The sequence below is a fragment of the Nanorana parkeri genome, unplaced genomic scaffold (genome assembly GCF_000935625.1).
Source record: "Nanorana parkeri isolate BGI_ZX_2015 unplaced genomic scaffold, ASM93562v1 scaffold1634, whole genome shotgun sequence".
NCBI lineage: Eukaryota > Metazoa > Chordata > Amphibia > Anura > Dicroglossidae > Nanorana > Nanorana parkeri.
The window spans coordinates 33,997-36,440 of NW_017307902.1; the positions used below are offsets into that span (position 1 = coordinate 33,997).

The 2,444-nt window shown below is 49.3% G+C and overlaps 2 protein-coding genes across 2 annotated transcripts in view; both read left to right on the forward strand.

Moving 5' to 3' along the window:
• LOC108799111 (zinc finger protein OZF-like) overlaps positions 1 to 1,657 on the forward strand; it is a 24,832-nt gene extending 23,175 nt beyond the window's left edge. Inside the window, exon 2 of the mRNA XM_018570933.1 lies at positions 1,042 to 1,657. Within this exon, the coding sequence (XP_018426435.1) occupies positions 1,042 to 1,657 (616 nt within the window). The remainder of the gene's footprint in view (positions 1 to 1,041) is intronic.
• A 378-nt stretch (positions 1,658 to 2,035) lies between these two features.
• Positions 2,036 to 2,444, forward strand: part of LOC108799112 (zinc finger protein 585B-like) — a 27,684-nt gene continuing 27,275 nt past the window's right edge. Inside the window, exon 1 of the mRNA XM_018570934.1 lies at positions 2,036 to 2,110. Coding sequence (XP_018426436.1) covers positions 2,036 to 2,110 — 75 coding nt within the window. The remainder of the gene's footprint in view (positions 2,111 to 2,444) is intronic.

Consider the following 2,444-nt stretch of genomic DNA (forward strand, 5'->3'; position numbering starts at 1 on the left):
AGAGATGTCCCCGCCCCCTGTATTCCCGGGACTCCACCCAGGAAGATCTCACCATCCCCCACCATGAGAGATGTCCCCGCCCTCTGAATTCCCGGGACCCCACCCAGGAAGATCTCACCGTCCCCCACCATGAGAGATGTCCCCGCCCCCTGTATTCCCGGGACTCCACCCAGGATGATCTCACCCTCCCCCATGATAATCAGGTGGGACGGAGCATCTAGAACATGAACGAGACTCCTGGAGACCATAGGTGGATATTATAAGATATTTACTTTCATTTTCTTGGTTTAGGGTGAAGATCTGATGAAGATGAAAGTTGAGGGTGAAGTAGAAGAGACGTATGTGAGGGATGATCAGCGATATACGGAGGAGGCCGGAATGAGGAGGACGTCCATAGAGGAGGACACGCCTACAGAGATCAGCACAGGTGGGTCATATTATGTTCTTCTGTCACTGCCAGTCTGTACTCTGATCTTCTTGTTTCTCAGAGGTCACATGACCCAGTGCCTAGGCTTGTGGTTGGGTGAAGAGTCTGCTCCTCCCAGTCCCTATTGGCTCCGCCTCTTTTGACAAGGCTGTGTCAATGTAGAAGTGATCTGGGAGGAGGCCCTTTGACTGAAGATGGGAGGAGTCCCGGCTGGTTGGGACCTCCTCATAGAACATCTGCTCCCTCAGACCTCCTGATCCAGATGGAATGTTGAGTGAAGTCATCTCACCCTCTCATATCTCTCCATCATGTGTCTCTATGTTTCCAGGACACGCCATGGAGGAACCCTCAAAGGATCGTCTGACTTTATCTCCAGGTTGTAAGATGGAAGATGAGGACATCACAGCAGATTGTGCGGGGCAGGAGACAATGAGCTCAGCTATGGATGGTGGACGTCACAGTGTGGATAGACCATGGAATCCCTCTGACTCTGAGCGGCCTCGTCCTGTGGGGGATGGTGCCGGAATTCTGGGGGAGAAGACATTTTCCTGTCGTGAGTGTGGGAAAAGTTTTTCACGAAAGTTCAATCTTTCTAGACATCAAAATGTGCACAGGGGGGAGAAGCCATATGCTTGCCCTGAATGTGGGAAATGTTTTGCAGAGAATGCAGACCTTGTTAGACACCTAAGATCTCACACAGGGGAGAAGCCATTTTCCTGTCCTGAGTGTGGGAAAAGTTTTTCAGATAATTCCAATTTTAAAAGACATCAGAGGTCTCACACGGGTGAGAAGCCATATTCCTGTAATGAGTGTGGAAAAGGTTTTTCACAGAAAACGAGTCTAACTCAGCATCAACAATTCCACATGCATGCAAAGCTCTTTTTCTGCCTTGTGTGTGGGAAAAGTTTTCAGTGCAAATCAGAACTTGTTGATCACCAAACATCTCACACAGGGGACAAGCTGCATGCCTGCTCTGAGTGCGGGAAATGTGTTCAACGGATATATGAACTTGTTACACATCAAAGATCTCACACTGGGGAGAAGCCGTATTCCTGCTCGGAATGCGGGAAACGTTTTTCACAGAAATGCAATCTTAATGCGCATCAAAGGTCCCACACTGGCGAAAAGCGGTATTCCTGTTCTGTGTGTGGAAAATGTTTTTCATGGAAGTCCAGTCTTAAGATACATCAGGTATGCCACAGGCAGGAAAAATCGACTGTCCTGTCCTGAGTGCGGGAGATGTTTCTCACAGAAGTCTTCATGGTACCCACACAACCCACGAGGTGTGTTAGTGTCCTGGGTGCGGGAAATGTCTTCTATATGAATCATCAGAGATCAGACGGATCCTATGATGAAGATGAAATATTTCTGTTGTTATAACGATGAGATTCTTTGTATGTCGATGGAGGAAAGTCGTCTTCAGATTTGTATCATTAAATCTTTTTTGTCTTGGATGAAGTTTGTATTGGATTTGATATGAGAGAAGATGGAAGAATCCATATAAAGAGGTTCCGGCATATAATGCGCGCCGTGCAGAGCCCTGACAGTCACGTGACCTTAGGATATGGATGAGGTGGGCCCCGTGTGGCACCATTGGACCTTTTGAGGATGGCACAGAAGGGGGCGGGTAGGGAAGAGAAGAACGGAAGGTCACATGGGCGAGGGGAAGAGAATGGGGATCAGGTGGGGGAACATGGAGAGGTGGCACCGGGATGGAGGAGGGTGGATCAGAGGCATAGTAGTTCATGGTCCAATCCACTAGACTTAAGGCATTGCCTAGGAGGAAGAAGTATCCACCCCCAGAACAATGCATGGGACCGCCCCCCCTAGAATGAGACTACTGAGACTCCGCCCTCCTAATACTCAACTGACTCCGCCCCCTAATACTCACTAATGACTTCCTAACAGCTAAAAACAATGGCCGCTACTCCTTACTCTGACCCCCCCCGCTACTCCTTACTCTGACCCCCCACTACTCCTTACTCTGACCCCCCACTACTCCTTACTCTGACCCCCC